This window comes from Sorghum bicolor, chromosome 4 (genome assembly GCF_000003195.3).
Source record: "Sorghum bicolor cultivar BTx623 chromosome 4, Sorghum_bicolor_NCBIv3, whole genome shotgun sequence".
NCBI lineage: Eukaryota > Viridiplantae > Streptophyta > Magnoliopsida > Poales > Poaceae > Sorghum > Sorghum bicolor.
In genome coordinates this window covers 16,295,394-16,312,877 of record NC_012873.2, presented here as the reverse complement: position 1 = coordinate 16,312,877, position 17,484 = coordinate 16,295,394, and the positions used below count along the sequence as shown (strand labels likewise).

The window sequence follows — 17,484 nt, the reverse complement described above, 5'->3', positions numbered from 1 at the left end:
ATGAGCACTAGCATCTTCGTGTGCCTTCCCACAGAACTGGTTGGATTGCACCATGTTGATAAGTCCAGGCTTGAGCTCAAAGTTGCCATCGATCTCTGCAGCAGGTCCAGTGCGGATGTTGTCCGTAGTGGGAGCTGAGAACTCGCGGATTGATTTGTTTGCCATGGCTTCGAACTCTGAAGACAAGTTCCGGTGATCTTCTTGATTGGATGAAGCTTCTTGCTGAAGTGTTGATGATTTCTTTAGCTTGGCTCTCGTCTTCTTGAATAATGCTTCGGGATTGTCAACAAAATTTCCTGGAAGATGTCTTCTATTCATACATTCCCCTGCATAAGATGAAATAGGAAAATATCGGGGTAAAACTGTATGAGAGAATAGATAAGCTCAATCATATTAGTGATGCGAATGATAACTCAAAATCTGTTATTCCATTCCTGATTAGTAATCAACCTTCCCCGGCAACGGCGCTAAAAAATGCTTGTTGGGTATTCTTAACATCATTACCAAAAGTAGACTAAGTTCTCTAAATCTAGTAACGGTGCCAAAAATGCCAAACCTATCCCTCATACCACTTAAGCCAAGTTGTCATCCCCAGCATGATATAAGAGACGCGGTATTGAAATATGCAATTGCTCTTCTAAATAAATAATGAATGGGATCTGCAAGCGCACAGATTAATACCGTTGCAGCATTTTAACCGGGAAGTATTCCAGGTATCGTTATTTATATTTTTACCACTAGGAAGGGATTAGCAATCATCACTATTGATTACAGAATAGAATATGAGATTGAGCATCTATCATTGCATGTATAATTGAGAATATTATATCTAACTCATCATACAGGGATAAGTGTCACATAAAAGATATATGAAATAATGAATAGTGACAAGGATAATTAATCTGATCTAGCCACATAATAAATATGATAAGCACCTTAATTAGATACTCTAGAAAGTCATTAGCATGGTATTAAAACGAACTACAAGAATATTCCCTAAGTTATTCTCAACTATATAGTCTAGCATTATCATAGTTAGTGCAAGCATACTTAGCAATCATTGCGAGATAAGACTACGCCCATGCATAGTGATATTAGCAAGGAATATGAGAAACATAGCAATCACTCCCCTGTAATAATGTTGCTCTGCCAGCCCAATACACGAGAGGGGGACTATATAAGAATCAAGGAAGTTGTCACTATCATGAACCACCCCACGATCTGGCATATTGGGTACAATCGCAGATAAATACGGTATAAGCACCACGCCTACACAATATCTATCATTTACCCATAGATCCGATGGATAAACGCTATACGATCCTAAGCATGTATATAGATCCAATCTAACTAAGCCAAGTACATAACTATGATAAACTAAGAACAATATAATCTTGAATATAAGCAAGTAGAGCAAAGTCATAAGCAATATATTGAAGTAGAACAAAGTCATATTCATAATATTGAAGAACAAAGATAATTAGAAAGCAATTAGAAGCACAATTAGAGAATTACCAAGAATCCTCTTGACAGATCCGGAAACCAATCGAAGATTGACTCCTTCTAGTTCTAATCCTATGTAGCTATGCTAATCTAGATATCTAATTGATGTGGTGGCTCTAATCTTGATCAGAGGCTTCTTCTCCATTGATGGAACAATGAATTAGGGTTGAGAGGCTCTCTCCTCCAGGGGCCAGGGGGTCTGGTTTTATAGTCCCTTCAAGTGAATTTGGGCCGTTGGATCAAACCGACATAGATTGTATGGTTTAGATTCATCCTTTAGGTCGGTGGAAATCTCCCGCAAAGCAGAGTCCTGATTGGACTCCCAGAGGGGGCGGGCGCCCAGGGCAGGAGGGCGGGCGCCCTGCCTCTGGCCCCGTTTCGCCTCCGCTTCGGTCTCGTGGCTTCTGGAGTCTTCTAGATGTAAGATAATTGCGCGGCACGTTAATATCTCTATGTAATCCCGACGTGTGGGCCTTTCTTCCGTATTTCCTGATAACCCCCTGCAGAAATAGACAAACACCAAAACTCGTGGAATTCTGTCACATAAAACCCTAAATCTAGATGTTGATTTCATTTGGATCCTTTTCTTTATTTATTTGATAAATAAATCCTTTAGCAAAACACGGTTAAAGTTCAAGGACATAGGCCTTTTAGTTCCACCCAAAATTCAAAAACTTTTCAAAATTCTTTGTCACATCGAATCTTATAACACATGTATAGCAGCATTGAACATATATAAAAGTAACTAATTGCACAATTTTGTCTGTAATTTATGAGATAAATCTTTTGAGTCTAATTAGTCTGTGGTTGAACAATAGTTATCACATACAAACGAAAGTGCTACAGTACATATAAACTTTTCATATCAAGAACTAAACAAGGCCTTATGTGTCATAGCCCTAATGACTTCTTAGGCCTTCCGTAGTGTTGGCTCAAGCCTAGAAATGTGAGAGAATACATAAATACCGCTCTCTACACTACAGCTCAGTGATACTTGTGCCAAAATTTTGGGAGCGACGCAAGAAGATGCATCGGTGCACTAAGATTGAAAAAAAGAGTAGCCCATATAAAGTAAAGTGAGTAGGAAGTATGTGAGAGAGCTCCTAAGAGCTTCCCCAGTGCAGACTAATATAAATATATGCCTCAGTTGTGTAGACTAGGTTGCCAAAATTTACGGTGCAGGCTACAAGACTATAGGTGCCTAGGCTTGGACATTAAAGTTGCCACTTTTATTTCTCTGTTGTCCGTTTTTTTCTCTAGACTAGGTTGTTTGCCCATGGAGATGTTCGCTTCAGCTTCAGCTGCTTTTGTCAGCTCAAGTCGTCGACTCCCCAGCTGACCACTCTAACACCCCAAAGTCGGTGACCCGGAGGCCAGCTGTTTACCTAGACAACGAGGCAGTATGCCACCGTGGAGCGATGGGGAACCCTTAATGAGGCATTGTGCCTGCCTCAGTTTTTTATTGACTGATGGGGCCCAGCAAAAGATGAATGAGTGATGCTCTACATTGTAGCCTAGCAAGAGCAATGCCAATTTCTTGTCTGTGAAGCTTAGATCTTTTTCAAGCGTCCTTGCACATTATGAAAGACATTAGAAGAATTTAGGTATCAAAGTGCTAAGAGGCTTTAGAATTCCTACAAATGGATGGATCTACCTCGACTTGAGGTATACTAGAACCACCATCATTTCCATTTTTTCCATCAAAAGATATGTTGATCACGTCATAGTGTTGTGACGTACGTCTCTTGAAAACCACATGCACCGACCACCACGGTTTCTTGTTAAGCTATATTGGAAATTTGGGATTACTATTTTGGTGCTCACTACACATATTTTTTTGTCTTATATTCTGACAATATATGGATGAATTATATAAGAGCACTCACAGTACAAGACTCTATCACAGAGTCCAAGACACTTAACTACATATTATTTATGATATTTTGCTGATGTGGCAGTATATTTATTGAAGAAAGAGGTAGAAAAAATAAGACTCCAAGTCTTATTTAGACTCCAAGTCCACATTGTTCGAGGTAATAAATAACTTTAGACTCTACGATAGAGTCTGCATTGTGAGTGCCCTAACAACAACAAGAAGAAGAAACGGAAAGGTATACAAAACATTTTTATGCAAATAACTCTAAATAATGATTTAGAGAGTAAGTTTTTTTAAAAAAAACTTTCGGAGATACTCTTAGATGATGATTAGTGCGTTAGTGAAGTAAGCCTTCGGTGATTTAGATTATTAGTGTGGATGTGGAGATTTGGGACTCCCAACTAGAGTTTTACAGAAATCTTTAAACATGTGTTTGGATGGAGGGAGTAGGTTGGACCATTTTTTCTAGGTGTTTGAATCAGTGTTCCCCGTAGATGCAGGTTCCCAGGACACCGCAAAATCGAGCGAACGGGGTCGACCGACATCGGCGAAATAGCCATCTTTATCCTTAAACTATCACTCGAGGCTCAATTTAGTCCCTCAACTTTCAAAACGCCCAGTTTAGTCCCTAAACAATCGATTTTCGGGTCAATCTCATCCATCGCCGTTAACTAATCGCCACGTGTTTAGGAGGTCATGCCAAAAGTCATTGCTGCCCCTCGCCCATCCTTTCTGAGCCGCCTAGTCTTCACAGCGTTCTCGTCCACCGTTTCCTCCCTGTTTCCCCTCTCCTTATCTCAGGTCTCGCAATAGATGCCTTATGCAGAAACAAATTCCTAACAATGTCTGTCATATTGTCTCATGTTTTGACATAACAAAGACAAGTGTTCATAAACAAATGATTAGGTGATACAAAGGCATTAATATCATTGGCTTGAAACTATATTTTTTCTTTGAATGCATCGAACGTGTTCATAGTTTTTTTGTGAGGAGAGCTGCTCTGCCTTTTGGCACCCAAATCTAACGTGAAGACAAGCACGAGATTGACGTGTTCGTAGTTTTTTCTTTGAATGCATCTAACAGGTCATAGTTTTTCTCTTTGAATGCATAAATGATGGAGTAAGGGGCAGGAATGACTTTTTGCATGACTTTCTAGACATGTGGCGATTAGTTAACAGCAATAGACGAGATTGACCAAAAACCAATTGTTTAGGGACTAAAATGGATGTTTTGAAAGTTGAGGGACCAATTTGAGCCTCATGCGATAGTTTAAGGACCAAGATGGCTATTTCGCCACCCACATCGAGCGCATGCTGCGAAAGGGAGCGAATTTAAACAGGTTATTATTAAAAAATAAAAAAATAGGCTGGTGTTTTCTTTGCTGACTTCGGTAAAAAACAATTTAAACCGATCTGCATTATTAAAAAAAATAAAATGGGACTTGCGTGCTGACTTCGGTGAAAAAAAAAACATCGAGCGCATGCATCTCCTCAGTAGCGCACGACAGCCGGGTAGCCACTAGCGAGCCGGGATCTGACGGAAGAGCAGTAGGGCGAGCCGCCTACGTGCCATGCAGGCGGAGGAGCAGCACATCGTACGCCGGGGAACCATGCTTACGCGAAGGAACAACAGGACTTTGCTTGTCGAGACTCGTTGGGAGGTAGAAGATGATGTTTGAGTGGCTTATGTGCGAGACCCACTTGTCAACCCATATCTATCTCTAACCAAACAGAAAATGTGGGATAATCCCATTCCCTAACCAAACGTGAGATAAGTTCAACCCAACAAAAAAAACTAGGTTACTTTTAATCTGCACCCATTAGTCCTAGAATTAAACTCATGCTTGTCTAAAAAATCATGACTGAAATTACTATTCGTTGATTTATTTTTTAAAAAAATATTGTTGGCTGATAAAAAAAATACAGCTTACAAGATAAGCGAACGGAGTCTTTAAATCCCTTTGGCTATCCCTTTTGATTTAGGCCTTGTTTAGTTGTAAACAATTATCAAAATGGACACCGTAACACTTTTGTTTGTATTTGATAAATATTATCCAATCATAGACTAACTAGGCTCAAAAGATTCGTCTCACAAATTACATATAAATAGTGCAATTAGTTATTTTTTAATCTATATTTAATACTTCATATATGTGCCACAAGATTCGATGTGACGGAGAATTAAAAAATATTACAAAACTTTTTGGGAACTAAACATGCATCTCCAAGAGTTTGGCAAAATAATTTGTCATCCATATAATTTTGGCAAAACAAGAAAAAATTGCCTCCAACAGTTGGACAAATTAACTTGGCAAAAATAGCAACTTGGCATATTAACGTGCCATCGTGATTTATAACGCCGCGTTTCCTTCCCTCGCGCACACGAAGCCTTGGCGCCTGTCCTTCTCCCGTGCGCGCGAAGAAAAGGGCGTCCTTCATCCGCGTGAAGAAAAGGTCACGCTGCTGTCGTTCTTTATTTCTCTTCAACGCCGAATCTAGGCCGTCCAACGTTTAGGTACGTGGTTCCTTTTTTTTCATCGTCGATCTTCATGCCTAGCTAGAGTAGTCGTCATTTGCTAAGGCAAGGCCACCGCTGTGGGTAGTCATCGTCCTTCTAAGGTTCATGATAGGTCTGACACCAGGGAACCGGTCGATGAAGCTACGATGCGGTGTCAGTGTTGTTCGCGCAAAGGAGAGGAGGGGAAGCACGCGAAATCAATAGCGCCCGGGGAAAACCATCTTGTGGGGCTTCTTTTTTTATTTTGCCAAGTCCAAAATAGCAAACTTTTAGAGCATCTCCAACAGTTTGTCATCTAGCTTTCCCATCCTTAATTTTTTGGCATAATAAGAAAAAACTCTCTCCAATAGTTTGACATCTTCCCTCCCCATCTTTCCTAACCTCACAAAAGTTTCTTCCGAGCGCGCATATATACGCGCAGCCTAGGAGCGCACATCTGAAGTTTTCCGACCCATCTTACAGAAAGAAAGACAAAGTTTCAGGTGAGAAACACACACAAGAGAGAAAAGATTTGGTGGAAGGGCTTAAACGCCTACGGAAACAAATTGAGGGTTCCTGATACAAAATATAAGACTGGGTCGTAGGAAAAAAATACCGAGAAATTTTTTTTAAGATAGAAATATAACAAACTTTTGAAGATAATTTTTTTTTCCTCCTCATACTAATTCAAGAGTTGGCAAATACCATATTTTGGAGAATAAAATATGAGAATTTTTTGAAGATGCTCTAATAGGGTTTTTTACTTCCCATATTGTTTTGGGTTGTCAAGTAAAAAATAGCAAACTTTTAACCTATTCAGCTCATCAACTGTTTCTTTTGATTTGAAAAGGTTCACATACATATATTTAATACTAGCAAAATTGACTGTCCAAATTCACAACTGGCAGGCAATCTTCTATTGCCATCCGCGGGTCAATCGAGGCCAAAGTTTGAACCAGACGGACAGCCCTCCGCCGATCTCACATTCTTTCTTTAAAGGTAACCAAAGCAAGCGTCGCTTGGCAGACACAGCAGCACCTTAGCAGAGCAAAAGGAGTCCAAGAAACACATCACGCTACATGCAAAGGCGGACGCACCAGCGCACTCGCCTGACTCGCATAGTATAGTATAGAAAAAAAAAACTAAGGAAAAAAAAAATGCTCGCCACCTTTCTCCTCCTGCTGCTGTCTTCCCATGCCCCGGCGCCGGTGCTCTCGCTGCCGCCGCGCCCGCCGGTGCGCTGCACCAGCACCGGCTGCGTGCTCTCCAACGCCTACGGCGCGTGGTCCAGCGACCGCGCCGACTGCCCCGTGTCCGCCGTCGCGTACCCGGCGACCGAGCAGGAGGTGGTCGCCGCCGTGGCGCGCGCCAGCGCCACCGGCGCCCGCGTCAAGGTCGTCAGCGGCTTCGCCCACACCATCCCGAAGCTCGCCTGCCCCGGCGGCGGGACCGGGAACGGCACCACGCTGCTCATCAGCACGGCGAGGCTGGCGGGCGTGGAGGAGGTGGACGTGGCGGCGCGGACGGTGACCGCGGACGCCGGCGCGCCGCTGCGGGCCGTCATCGACGCGGCCGAGGCGCGCGGGCTCAGCCTCGCGGCGGCGCCCTACTGGGAGGGCGTTAGCGTCGCGGGGCTCGTCAGTACCGGGTCCCATGGCAGCTCGTGGTGGGGCCGCGGCGGTGCCGTGCACGACCACGTTGTGGGCCTCAGGCTCGTCGTGGCCGCCGGGGAAGCTGACGGCTGGGCCAGGGTCGTCACGCTGCGCGCAGGCGACGAGCTCTTCCCGGCTGCGCTCGTCTCCCTCGGTCTGCTTGGGGTCATCACCAAGGTCAGTGATCAAAGGCGTCATCCTCCATATCGTAATGGTTCAAAATCATGTCTCGTTTCATTCCCAAAAAAGGGGTACATGTTTGTTTCAAATTTAAATTATTAAATAGGACGGTTAAATTCTTTTTTTTTCTTTCATATCGTAAGTTATTTGAGCTCTGAGCTAAGGTCAAAATGAACCAAAATAAGATGCAAAACAAAATGAACAAAGCAAAAAATAAGGTCAAGAGAAGACCGTGAAGATCTAAACGCATACCTCCATGCTTAATAAACAAAAGGGAATTCTACTTTCCTTTCTCTTGACGCAAGTAGAAGACCGTGAAGATCTAAATGCATACATCTGCTTATAAAATTATAAAAATTATAGAGGAGCAACATACAAAAGGGAATTCTACTTGCTCGCAAAAAAAGGGAACTCTACTTTTTAACAACTCATAAAACACAAATTGATTGGCTTAACATATATTTCATCCTGTATCAGGGCTTATTTAGGGCTTATTTGGCACAACTCAACTTCACTAGTCAAGTTGTTTTTTTAGAAAATAGCTTCATAAACAACTTTATAGGTCAAGCTAAGCTATTTTAGAAAAGGTGTTTGGTAAAATAGCTTCACCAACTACTTTATGCATAGATGAAAGAGAGAAATGGGGGAGAGAGCTGCAATAAGCTACTTTTTTCAGCTTCATCTCAACTCATGTCTTTGTGAGAGGAGAAGAAAAACAGCTTCACCCACGAAGCTGTTTTAGAAATAAGTTTTTGACAAAAAAAAACAGCTCACTAAACAGGCCCTCATTTAGTTATTATTACTACCTATAAAATGAGCTGTGATGTGGTTGGAAATTAATTGAACCAAATGAATAAGCCATTGTCGTTGGCACTGCACTCCTGACACAAAAGTGTTGGCCTACAAAAGATGTCTAAAACAGTAAGCAACAGTAAACATCGAATCAGTTGCATTTCCAAGAGCATGTTTCTTATAGAGAGATCATTTTCAAGGCCATGTTCATCTACTTGCTTTGATCATAAATATAAGTTCATCTAGGTTTGTCACAGACTAACAGGTAAACTTTTTTAGCTTTGATCATCAATCAATATCGAAAGATTTGTATAGGTTGGCAAAACAAGATCGATATTATTGTATTCATTATGAAACAAACACTTTCTCAATATATAACTTTTCAAATATTTTAAATTTAGTAAAAAAACTTAGATGAACTTATATTTGTGACAGGAGACAGTAGCTCCTAATGGTTTGTTCTAAAAAAATGGTTATTTGTTTGGTTGACTGATCTATACTTCTCCCTTTAGTAAAAAAAATAGTTGACGTTTTTTTATGAGATCTGGTCAACATTATGAAAAATTAATTACCAATAATTTTTTTTAAAAAAAAATGGTATGAGAAACTGAAAAATCATGATGTAAAATTGCCCTATAAAAAGGTTGGTAGCCCCATAATTTCACTAGATTTTGTTAATATATTCTAGATTTCTAGTGACAAATAATGGTTAAAGCTACACATTTGACCTTAGTTGCCGTAATATCATTTGATGACTGTCTATTGACAAATGGAGTAAATTTTAGCTTGGCTTGAGAAATGTTACTTCTTCGTTGAAACCGGGACCACGGGATCAGGGGACCAGCCTGCGTTCCCAAAGACTGTATGTATGCCAGAAGAGAACAATTGCTCTGCGCTGATCCCGTTCATATCCAGGTGACTCTGGAGTCTGGACAGTGTGCCGCCAGGGCTGCTTCTGTCTGGACAGTGTCCCGCTACAATGATTATTGTTGTCAGAAGAAATTTCAGTGATTATCTTCATTCACTAATTAATCCATTCTGTAGCCAAGGCCTTGTTTAGTTCCAAAATATTTTGCAAAATGGACACGGTAGCTTTTTCGTTTGTATTTGACAAATATTGTCCAATCATAGACTAACTAGGCTCAAAAGATTTGTCTCGTCAATTCCGACCAAACTGTGCAATTAGTTTTTATTTTTGTCTATATTTAGTACTTCATGCATGTGTCTAAAGATTCGATGTGACGAGAAATCTGAAAAATTTTGCAAAATTTTTTGGAAACTAAACAAGGCCCAAAATTGCTTGATGCTGAAAAAAGAGTAAGATACTCAATGATTGGTTCAAGATTCTAAGAGATCTACGTTTCTTTCCTTTATAATTAAGCCCATATAGACTTATGTAGAGAAGAAATTAGTAGTTTGAACTAATCATCTGCAAATAGTTTACCAGTATATGTGCCGTCTCCAAATGACTGAAGTATCACTAAAAATCAAATGGTTAGTGAGAAAACATCAGAATCTGTCTGTCTGTATGTTGTGTTTTCTTCATTCATATTGGGAACCCAAGATGCCTCAAGAGTCCATACTAAGAGCTTTTATCAATAACCGTTTCGCAGTTTTGTAAAGCAAATTGCGGTGATACTGACACTGACATGTTAATCGATTCATGTGTAGCACACAAGTAACCCCACATTCTGTCTAAACTATATGCATTAACTGGCCGTGGTGAAGCATTTTTATGTTCTTTTTGGAGATAGAGAAATATAGGATGTACTTTGAGACCATGGTGATGTCAAATGCGATAAGATGTGGAGTGTGGACTACAACTTAGGCTGTCTCCAATAGGACACCTATTTGCGAACCCAAACTCAAAATAGGTTTCCAACACAATACCTATAGCCTCCAACAGAGTACCCATACAGAAGACCCATTTTAGGTATCAGGAGAGGCATAACTCAAATTTGGGTATCCTCTCTTCTCGAGACCCATTTGCAGAGAGTGTTGTCTTTTAGGTCTTGTTGTTGGAGAAGACTAAAAATAGGTATGGAACCTTTTACCTGTAGCGCTACCCAAAGGACAAATGAGTCTTGTATTTTAGGTGATGATTGTTGAAGATAGTCTTAGTTGGTGGATATAGCACACATAAAAGAAGTACCTGAAACACTTAATAGTTGATATATTCGGTTCTCTGGTTAAATAGTCAAGCTAATTAATTAATTAATTAATTAATTAGTACATTATTGCTCCATTGCGCGAACCAAACAGTTCCATAGGTTACTTCTATTTTCATGTCATAATGAACTGTCACCTGCTAACTAGTCGAGTCTTCTGAATAACACCCACCTGAATACAACATTAGAACACTGGTTCTCTCATTAGGCCATAACTCTTGTTAGAAGTAATCCTTGTGTTTATAACATTAAAACACCTCTGCTTACCGTGATAGGTAAGTAGACTAGCTATAGTATTGCCTCTAGCAAGTTTGATGCTAGGGCCATACCATATGGGATTAATAAGCAAGTTTGCTTCAAGAACAGACCCATATGTCCTAGACTCCAGCTAGTCTACTCACCTCTGCTTATCTTATAGTTGCTGCTGAACTAACAACTCTAATTGCTGAACGGTGAATCCAACAGGATCCCCAGTTTGCTTGATGAGTTGGTTTTGGTAAAGGGTTCACACACGCAATCTAGATGTGGTTTGTTTCTCGGTCCTTACTCAACACAATGAAGTTGATTGCTATTTTGGAGCTGGCATTGTTTTTGTTATCTGAGGGGCAACAATTTGCACTTTGGAAAGGGAAATGTTCTTCCTCAAGAAGTGCGTTTGTTTTAATCTGTTATTTTAAGACTGACGTGTGATTGTTCTTGAGTGCCTTATCAGTCACGGCCAAACTCGAAGTTCTCTTGGTTTTTTCCTCTACATGAATCGATGCATTGTTCTGTTTTTTCCTTCTCTGACTGAAACACCTGACTAATAAATTATTACTACTAAATAGCACCATTGTTCTGTTTTTGAAATGATCGGCTAAAGCTGTTGCTTCATCTCTTTGTTCAACCAATCACAATTCACAATCCGAAAACTCTAACCATTGCAAATCAGATTGTTTTCTTTATTAGACACCAGTACACCGGTAGTAGCGAAGTGAATTGATTTCGAGTTCCAACATGTTCAATGCATCGTTAATTTCGTACTGAAACCCAGTTTGGTTGCATTGCATTGCAGATCACGCTGTCACTGGAGCCGAGGTTCAAACGCAGCATCACCTACGACTACAGGGACGACTCCACCTTCCAGGACGACTTCGCCGCCCACGCGGCGAGCCACGAGTTCGCCGACATCACCTGGTACCCGTCCCAGCACACGGCCGTGTACCGCATCGACGACCGCTTGCCGCTCGACGCGCCGGGCGACGGCGTCAACGACTTCATCGGCTTCCAGGCGACGCCCATCGCCGTCACGGCCGGGCTCAGGGCGGTCGAGACCTCGCTGGAGCGGTCCAAGAACGTGAGGGGCAAGTGCGTGACGGCGAAGGCGGAGGGCGCGGCGAAGCGGCTGGTCGGCAGCGGGCTGAAGAACGACGGCGTGCTGTTCACGGGGTACCCCGTGGTTGGGTACCAGGGGAAGATGCAGACGTCGGGCTCCTGCGCGCGCTCGTCGGCGGCGGACCTGCTCAGCGCGTGCGGGTGGGATCCGAGGTTCCACGGCCTCTTCTTCTACGAGAGCACGGCGATCTTCTCGCCGCCGGCGCGGTTCCGGGACTTCATCCTGGACGTGAAGCGCCTCCGGGACCTCGCCGGCTCCGACAGCCTCTGCGGCGTGGACGTGTACAACGGCCTCCTGGTCCGGTTCGTGAAGGCGTCGGCGGCGCACCTGGGCCAGCCCGAGGATTCCGTGGTGGTGGACTTCAACTACTACCGCGCGTCGGACCCGGCGGCGCCGCGGCTGAGCGAGGACGTGTGGGAGGAGGTGGAGCAGCTGGCGTTCGTGAAGCACGGCGCCAGGCCGCACTGGGCCAAGAACCGCCTGGTGGCGTTCGCCGGCGTGCGCGGGAAGTACCCGCGGTGGGCGCAGTTCGCGGCGGCGAAGCGGGAGCTGGACCCCCGGGGCCTTTTCGACAGCCCGTGGTCGGACGAGGTCGTCGGCGCGGTGGAGGTAGCCAAGGGCGACGGGTGCGCGCTGGACGGCCGGTGCGTGTGCTCCGAGGACAGGCACTGCAGCCCCGGGCAGGGGTACTACTGCAGGCCGGGCCTCGTGTTTACGGACGCCAGGGTCTGCAGGTACTCGGTGTCGCAGAGCCAGTGACACTGTTCCTTTCTTGGTTTATATAGAGCTTATATTAATTGAAAGCTGTGAGCCGTGTGGATAATAGATTTCTCTTTTAATTAAAGAGTGCTTGTAGCTATACATCATGATCATCATAATACAAAAAGGGGAATTTCTGTGATACTGGCATTTTAGAAATTTAAATCAGTGAACATGGAGATGTTACAAATAATGGAGATCGATCTCAAATCAAATCCTAAAAGTACTCAAAATCAGCATGCGACGAATCAGAATCAGTGTGACGCGATCCGGTTTTCCGTGCGTCGCTCTTGGGCGTGCCACCACCTTGCGCCGCCGCCGCTCCGTCGCTGAAGGCGAATTGGGACGAGCAGTGATCAACGGCGGCGGCGTCGGGGATGTAGGGCGGCTGGGCGCTCCTGACGAGTGCCCAGTTGACGCCTTCGAAGAAAGGGTGCTGCTTCACCTCGGCCGCGCCGCGGCGGGACGCGAGCCGGTTGTGCGGCTCCTTGGCCAGCAGGCCCCGGATGAGGTCCCTGGCCGCGGCGCTGACCGCCGGCGCGTCGGGGAACCTGAGCGGCTGCGCGACGACGTTGAAGAGCGTGGCGCGGTTCCCGGAGCCCTTGAAGGGCGTGGCGCCGTGCAGGAGCTCGTAGAGGAAGATGCCGAAGGTCCACCAGTCGACGGCGCTGCCGTGGCCGTCGCCGCGGATGATCTCCGGCGCCAGGTACTCGTGGGTGCCCACGAACGACATGGACCGCGCGCTCGTCGGCTCGGCCGTGAACTCCAGCGACGACGGCTTCTTCTTGCAGCCGACGACGCTAGCTATAGCCACCGTCTCGTCGTCGTCCAGCTTGTTCTTCTTCTTGTTGTTCTTCTTCTTGCCCGGGAGGATGCCCGGGAGCATGCAGCCGTGGGCGAGACCGAGGCCGCCGCCGGCGCTGACACGGCCGGACGGGGAGCGGACAAGCGCCGGGCTGACGGAGCAGCGGAGCGAGAGGTCGAAGTCGGAGAGCATGATGTGTCCTTCCTCCCTGACGAGCACGTTCTCGGGCTTGAGGTCCCGGTACACGACGCCGAGCATGTGCAGGTACTCGAGCGCAAGCAGCACCTCGCAGGCGTAGAACCTGGCGGCGTCCTCGGCGAAGCGCTTGCCGGGCTGCCGCTGGCGGAGGGAGTGGAGGTTGCCGCCGCAGCAGTACTCCATGAGGAGGCAGCAGAACTTGTGGGTCTGGAAGTGGGAGTAGAGCGTGGGCAGGAACGGGTGGTCCAGCAGGCCCAGGATCTCCCGCTCCGTCTCCGCGCGGGCCAGCTTGTTGCGGCCCGCCAGGGTGCCCTTGTCCATCACCTTCATGGCGAAGAGCGCGCCGCCGCCGCCGCGGAGCTCGACCAGGTAGACGCTGCCGATGTCGCCGTAGCCCAGGCGCCGTAGGAGGCGGAAGTGGCCCAGGCTGAGCGGGGGCTCGGCCGCGCGGATGGCCTCCCAGCGCCCGTCCCCGCCGGTGTGGCGCCGCGCGGCGGGCACAGGGGCCGTCGGCTTTGGCGGCGGGCAGTCCCGTGCGGCTCCCGCCGTCGCAGCGTGCGCGCCTTCGGCGGATGATGGTGACGAATTCGTTGTTGTTGCCGCCGTCGTGGTGTCGTGGTCGTCGGTGTAGATCGGGTTGAGGCTCTTGCTGAACCCCGACGACGGCTGGCGCGGCGAATGGATGAGTTGGAGGTCTCGTCCAGCTGCGGCGACCATCCTGGGGCTGGGCAGCGTCGTCGGGTACGCGGCGACGGCGTCCAAGTCGAAGCTCCCGATCCTGACGTCCTCCATGATGCCGCCAATGGTGCTAGTCATGTCATTCACGACACGATGCACCCCTCAGCCCTCAGTACGCGCTAACTATGATGGAGGAAAGGAAGAAACAAATGAACGAAATAGTTGAGCAAATTTACCAATAATAAGTTGATTATATCATGAATCAACAGATCTGATTATCTGAACATGTTGTTGGTTGGATGCCAAACTTGTGATCCGGATCGATCGGATTTATTGGCCACCAACAAAGTACATAAATCTATGTGCAGAGCGTCGTTGATCAGAAAGATGACACGCCTTTATCGACCGAAGAGAAAAACAAAGTCAAAGGGCAAGCAGTGAACAACACGGGCATATATGCATGCATACCGGGTGCAGTACGTGTCAGCAGGCAGACGAGGCTTGGCTCATCAACAGATGGAATGCATGTATCCGCTACGTACTCTTCTTCGCGGCCTGTGTGTCTGCACAAGTGCAGATCGATCGGAGAAGCTTGCAGAGCTGTGGCTCTCGAGTTAAGGACGAGAGGCCTAGGAATGAATGAATAATCCGATCCGACGACGAGGGGGGACCTGTCTTGGACGGACGATGGTGGAGTTGGTGGCTGCCACGCCCACGCCCCACGCACTGATGATCGATCGAGTTAGTGATGGGACGACGACGTGCCGGGAGGTGAGTCGTCGGTTGGTCTCTTCGTCGTGGCGGGATGGAAACGGGAGACGACACACGAATGTCAACCGCGGCTGCTCTCGGTCGGGCGTTGGCGATCTCTCTGTTTGAGTTTGAGATGATGATATAGACAGCGGGTACGTACTGTACCTTTTTCAGTTTGGTCCGGCTTTATTTTGCCGACTCGTTGGTGTTTTAATGTTTCGTTCCCTCGACATGCATGGAAGGTGTTAGGGGATGTTTGGATGCCGGCCACAAGTCGCCACGCCTAACATTAGGCTCGCCACGTTCGCTTTGGTAGCTGTTTGGTTAAGCACACAGGTATGGCTCGCCACAGCCACATAATCATCTCGCCACAGTTTTCTTCAACCAAAGTGTGGCGGCCGTTTTCACCGCCGCACTACTCTGTGGCGCGCCACCGCGTCAGAAAAGCTTCTCCACAACTCCTCTGTCCCTCCGCAGAGACCCATCTCGATCTCTCCGGCCTAGTCCTATGACTTCTCCCTCTCTCGTCGTCTTGCCGGCTGAGCACGTCTGCTTTCTCCATCCATTGGTGGTGGCCGAGGCTAAGCACGGGCCGACGAGCGTGGTGGTCGTCCATGGCTGAGGTGCGAGTGCGACTCCTGCTTGAGTTGACTCAAGCTGTACTGGAGTTTGGAGGTCGTCCATGGCGCGGAGAGCCATGCCTCGAAGCCGTATAGCTGCAGAAAATAATGGGGAATGGATAAGACACTTCCTTCTTGTAGGCTGGACCACAAGCAGCTTTTCTTCGTGAGGAAGCCTTGTAGCCTTGTAGGTGCTGTAGCTCCCCAGTACTAACATATTTTTGTTTAAAATATTGGATGATGTGTTTTCTATAACTTTTTGACATACTTAACATGTTTAGTTACCTACACCATTGTTTGCTACACTTTTTCTACACTGATCTAAAAATCCATTCTAACAAAATCATATATTTTTCTTGGGCAAAGGAAGTACATATGAAGTTTGATTTGTCACATGTCAAATATCTGTGACAATCATCCTAATAAATGGAATTTGGGGCATTTTGATCGACATGTGGCTGCAATCCAAACAACTACCATAATTTTTTTGCCTAATATTTATAGCAATAAACCAAACAACAGCCACACTATTTTTTGCCACGTTTTAGTTGCCAACCAAACACTCCTTATTTGCCACAGAGTGTGGCTAGCCACAAGTGTGGCTTGCACCTAACCTTAGGCGTGGCAAACTGTGGCTACCAACCAAACATGCCCTTACTACTTGATTGTTAGTTAACGAGCATTAGTGATTGAATGCGCGCGCGCGGCATCATATCGGCATGAATGTTCATCCCACTGCCATGTCCCCAGTCGTCAATTGTCATGCATCATCAGAACAAAAGCCACTCTTCTCTCTCCCGCCTAAGAATTAATGTGGCAGGCTACGGCGCCTAAACGTCATCACATTCACACCCGGCCACCCTCTCCCCCGGCCCAACAGGTTACGAGTTTTAGTCTAGTCTCAATGCATCATTTTGAAAAGGCGCAACGGGAGTGGGACTGGCTTCAGCAGTTCGTGAAGGATGCCGGGGAGTTTGCTGGCGCGCATATCCTTAGCATGGTGCGCGCCCACTACCCCCTGGTCGACTTGACCAGGCTGGAGAAGGGGTATCCCAAGGAGGTCGGCCCGCAGGAGGCGGACGAGCTTCGGGGTGGTCTGCTGGACTTGTCGTCGATGGTGATCGGCGACATCAATCTATGTGGGACGGCCACTCCTCCCGACCAGCCGGGTTCAGACAGGTCGGCCAGGGAGCTGTCGGGCGCGTCTATTGCGGGAGATGGGCGGTCGACGCCTGCGGTCTCGACCAGCTAGGCGCCGGTGGCCCCGACCCCTTCGTCCGGGCAGCAAGGCCAGTCGGGTGATCAGCCCGAGCAGTAGGCCAGTAGAATAGTCTGTAGGAGTAGACTAGTGTCCGCCCGTCAAGGTGTTTATTGTAAACTTTGTATGTAAAGTTTGTAATAAAGTTTGCTTTTGTCATGACTACTATTTTGAGCGCCGTGAAGTTATCTGAGTGACGTGTCACTGTGTTTGATTCATGGTCGTTAAGATTTTCCTTTGCAGAGGACAATGTTGTTCTTCACCGAAAGCTCTGCGTGTAAACAAAGTATAGCCAAAAAAGAAAAAACTTTTATTATTGCCAACTATAAGAGACTTACAAACAAAAGTTACTGGAACTTATGGATAAAATC

At 46.3% G+C, this 17,484-nt stretch overlaps 2 protein-coding genes across 3 annotated transcripts; one reads left to right on the top strand and one right to left on the bottom strand.

Annotated features, from left to right (window-relative positions):
- LOC8081626 (L-gulonolactone oxidase 3) lies at positions 6,783–12,943 on the top strand. Its single transcript, XM_002453669.2, has 2 exons — positions 6,783–7,704; positions 11,722–12,943. Exons 1-2 carry the CDS (start codon positions 7,033–7,035, stop codon positions 12,799–12,801), a joined length of 1,752 nt encoding a protein of 583 aa, XP_002453714.1. The 5' UTR covers positions 6,783–7,032; the 3' UTR covers positions 12,802–12,943.
- LOC8081625 (serine/threonine-protein kinase AGC1-5) lies at positions 12,992–15,328 on the bottom strand. 2 transcript variants are annotated; one of them, XM_021458554.1, is made up of 2 exons: positions 14,951–15,328; positions 12,992–14,665 (listed from the first exon to the last, which is right to left on the bottom strand). In XM_021458554.1, exon 2 carries the CDS (start codon positions 14,618–14,620, stop codon positions 13,019–13,021), a length of 1,602 nt encoding a protein of 533 aa, XP_021314229.1. In that variant the 5' UTR covers positions 14,621–14,665; positions 14,951–15,328; the 3' UTR covers positions 12,992–13,018. The 2 variants fall into 2 exon arrangements, with proteins under 2 accessions (XP_021314229.1, XP_002451965.1); XM_002451920.2 differs by lacking the exon at positions 14,951–15,328 and adding an exon at positions 14,719–14,937 and having other exon boundaries at positions 12,992–14,612.

Coding starts and splice junctions, on each gene's coding strand:
- LOC8081626 (XM_002453669.2), top strand. CDS start 7,033: ATGCTCGCCACCTTTCTCCTCCTGCTGCTGTCTTCCCATGCCCCGGCG. Junction 7,705..11,721: donor TGCTTGGGGTCATCACCAAG/GTCAGTGATCAA, acceptor ATTGCATTGCAG/ATCACGCTGTCACTGGAGCC.
- LOC8081625 (XM_021458554.1), bottom strand. CDS start 14,620: ATGACTAGCACCATTGGCGGCATCATGGAGGACGTCAGGATCGGGAGC.